Here is a 3,339-nt window from a genome sequence, read left to right as displayed (position 1 = left end):
GCGTCGCGGCGTGAGTGGATGTGCGGCTTGCTCTGGTGGTGCGAGGGGCGCGCAGCTGGTGCGGGCGGCGCGGGACGGCCATGGGGCGCCAGCACAGGGCAGACGCACATGGCACAGCTCTGAAATGGCGCTGCGCGTGTTTGCGTGCGCGCGGGGACGTACGCGCAGTTTTCACGCGGTGTGCGTGGAGAAGGGCATGAGAGGCGCCGGCCGCGCGTGTGTTGTCGTGTGGGAGTTCGGAGTATGCCCGGAGGGCGTGCCCGTAGGCGACTAGACTTCGCACTGGCGCCGGAGGCCCCAGATATGAAGAAAAGTTAGAAGAGGGTATCGCGCTCTACTCGGGGCACCAAGGAGGAAAACCGAAACCGTTTGGGTGCCCCACAAAAACCCAAACGCCACAACCCAAAAGTCACACCTCCCCCCCACGTCCCCCCCCCCTTGGGGACGTAGCGCACGCCCTTACTCGGAGAGAGTGGGGGGGGAGGGGGGGTGGGGGAATAGGAGGAGCCGTCGAGCTCGGAGTAAGGTCCACAGTAGAGAGACAGGCATTTAAGGCGTAACTTCACCCTCGCTCACCTTGAGTATATCTAGGCGCCCTGGTGCAGTCGGTCTTCGGATCAGCGGCCAGCTTCCCATCTAGGGCAGGGAACCCCCAGCGACGCTAGTGTGGCCTACGGTAGCCTCAGCTTGTACGCGATCCCGGGGCAGGGGGGTGTGGACTCTAGAGCTCCAAGAAAGGATAGGGAGAGGAAGGGAGATTGGTGTGCCGGTTTTTCGCGTTAGCAATTTTTTTTTGGAGCGGCGATGACGGCGGTCGGGTCGATGTCGAGGACGGGCCGAGACGTGACAGTGACCGCGCGAACGCCCTGTGCCGCCGGGGAGCCGGTGCGTCATTCAAGTGCTTGAATGGGAGGCACCCACGGGGCGGTAACGCAGGGGCGCACCGCACTCTCGTCCGCGATGTCCGTGTAGCACTCGGTGGTCGCCTGCGACAAGCCGCCGCGGTGCGGTTGTAGGCCTTCGAGCAGGTACGCGCAGACGGTACGCCGACCTCGTACTGCGAGGGAAGCGGCAGCGACCGAGGAGGCGATGGTGAAGTGGGCTGCCGGCATGCCGGAGATGGCGACGCGGGCCTGCGCGAGGGCGAGGAGAAGGGTGGAGGCAGGCGGGAAGGCGGCCGGCCGGAGGGGGGGGGACGATCTGCAGGGGGGAAAGGGGGGGGGGGAGGGAGGGGCGAGGGCGCCGCGGCCGGCACCTTCTCCGGACACGGCCCGCCGCCCTTCATGAGAGCTGAGAGCCCGTCCTCGATGCGGGGACGAGCCCGAAGAGCGCCGCGTAGGGCTTCTCGCGCACACATGGCCGGGTCGAACGCCGCGTCGACTGGAGCGGCGATGACGGCGGTCGGGTCGATGTCGAGGACGGGCCGAGACGTGACAGTGACCGCGCGAACGCCCTGTGCCGCCGGGGAGCCGGTGCGTCATTGAAGTGCTTGAATGGGAGGCACCCACGGGGCGGTAACGCAGCGGCGCACCGCACTCTCGTCCGCGATGTCCGTGTAGCACTCGGTGGTCGCCTGCGACAAGCCGCCGCGGTGCGGTTGTAGGCCTTCGAGCAGGTACGCGCACACGGTACGCCGACCTCGTACTGCGAGGGAAGCGGCAGCGACCGAGGAGGCGACGGTGAAGTGGGCTGCCGGCATGCCGGAGATGGCGACGCGGGCCTGCGCGAGGGCGAGGAGAAGGGTGGAGGCAGGCGGGAAGGCGGGCGGGCGGAGGGGGGGGGGACGATCTGGAGGGGGGAAAGGGGGGGTGGGGGGAGGGAGGGGCGAGGGCACCGCGGCCGGCACCTTCTCCGGACACGGCCCGCCGCCCTTCATGAGAGCTGAGAGCCCGTCCTCGATGCGGCGAGCCCGATGAGCGCCGCGTAGGGCTTCTCGCGCACACAATGGCCGGGTCGAACGCCGGGTCGACTGGAGCGGCGATGACGGCGGTCGGGTCGATGTCGAGGACGGGCCGAGACGTGACAGTGACAGCGCGAACGCCCTGTGCCGCCGGGGAGCAGGTGCGTCATTCAAGTGCTTGAATGGGAGGCACCCACGGGGCGGTAACGCAGCGGCGCACCGCACTCTCGTCCGCGATGTCCGTGTAGCACTCGGTGGTCGCCTGCGACAAGCCGCCGCGGTGCGGTTGTAGGCCTTCGAGCAGGTATGCGCAGACGGTACGCCGACCTCGTACTGCGAGGGAAGCGGCAGCGACCGAGGAGGCGACGGTGAAGTGGGCTGCCGGCATGCCGGAGATGGCGACGCGGGCCTGCGCGAGGGCGAGGAGAAGGGTGGAGGCAGGCGGGAAGGCGGGCGGGCGGAGGGGGGGGGGCGATCTGGAGGGGGGAAAGGGGGGGGTGGGGGGAGGGAGGGGCGAGGGCGCCGCGGCCGGCACCTTCTCCGGACACGGCCCGCCGCCCTTCATGAGAGCTGAGAGCCCGTCGTCGATGCGGCGAGCCCGAAGAGCGCCGCGTAGGGCTTCTCACGCAGTGAGACATGGCCGGGTCGAACGCCGCGTCGACTGGAGCGGCGATGACGGCGGTCGGGTCGATGTCGAGGACGGGGCGGCCGAGACGTGACAGTGACCGCGCGAACGCCCTGTGCCGCCGGGGAGCCGGTGCGTCATTCAAGTGCTTGAATGGGAGGCACCCACGGGGCGGTAACGCAGCGGCGCACCGCACTCTCGTCCGCGATGTCCGTGTAGCACTCGGTGGTCGCCTGCGACAAGCCGCCGCGGTGCGGTTGTAGGCCTTCGAGCAGGTGCGCGCAGACGGTACGCCGACCTCGTACTGCGAGGGAAGCGGCAGCGACCGAGGAGGCGACGGTGAAGTGGGCTGCCGGCTTCCGGAGATGGCGACGCGGGCCTGCGCGCGAACGAAAAGGGCTGTGGAGGCAGGCGGGAAGGCGGGCGGGCGGAGGGGGAGGGAGGGGCGAGGGCGCCGCGGCCGGCACCTTCTCCGGACACGGCCCGCCGCCCTTCATGAGAGCTGAGAGCCCGTCCTCGATGCGGCGAGCCCGAAGAGCGCCGCGTATGGCTTCTCACGCAGTGAGACATGGCCGGGTCGAACGCCGGGTCGACTGGAGCGGCGATGAGGGCGGTCGGGTCGATGTCGAGGACGGGCCGAGACGTGACAGTGACCGCGCGAACGCCCTGTGCCGCCGGGGAGCAGGTGCGTCATTCAAGTGCTTGAATGGGAGCACCCACGGGGCGGTAAGGCAGCGGCGCACCGCACTCTCGTCCGCGATGTCCGTGTAGCACTCGGTGGTCGCCTGCGACAAGTCGCCGCGGTGCGGTTGTA

The 3,339-nt window shown here is 69.4% G+C and overlaps 1 protein-coding gene across 1 annotated transcript; it reads right to left on the bottom strand.

Moving 5' to 3' along the window:
- Positions 1-535: 535 nt before the first annotated feature.
- EMIHUDRAFT_446327 (hypothetical protein) lies at positions 536-3,191 on the bottom strand. Its single transcript, XM_005761063.1, has 5 exons — positions 2,993-3,191; positions 2,121-2,309; positions 1,256-1,453; positions 945-1,133; positions 536-866 (listed from the first exon to the last, which is right to left on the bottom strand). Exons 1-5 carry the CDS (start codon positions 3,093-3,095, stop codon positions 637-639), a joined length of 909 nt encoding a protein of 302 aa, XP_005761120.1. The 5' UTR covers positions 3,096-3,191; the 3' UTR covers positions 536-636.
- Positions 3,192-3,339: the final 148 nt, after the last annotated feature.

Source organism: Emiliania huxleyi (assembly GCF_000372725.1).
Source record: "Emiliania huxleyi CCMP1516 unplaced genomic scaffold EMIHUscaffold_728, whole genome shotgun sequence".
Classification (NCBI taxonomy): domain Eukaryota; phylum Haptophyta; order Isochrysidales; family Noelaerhabdaceae; genus Emiliania; species Emiliania huxleyi.
The sequence above is the reverse complement of the archived record's forward strand: the minus strand, read 5'-3'. Positions and strand labels throughout refer to the sequence as shown.

Excerpts from the sequence above, each read along its gene's own strand:
- EMIHUDRAFT_446327 (XM_005761063.1), bottom strand. The coding sequence starts at position 3,095 with ATGTCTCACTGCGTGAGAAGCCATACGCGGCGCTCTTCGGGCTCGCCG. Across the intron at positions 1,454-2,120 it reads ACATCGCGGACGAGAGTGCG|GGCGTTCGCGCGGTCACTGT; the intron begins GTGCGCCGCTGC and ends CCGGCGGCACAG. Across the intron at positions 867-944 it reads ACATCGCGGACGAGAGTGCG|GGCGTTCGCGCGGTCACTGT; the intron begins GTGCGCCCCTGC and ends CCGGCGGCACAG.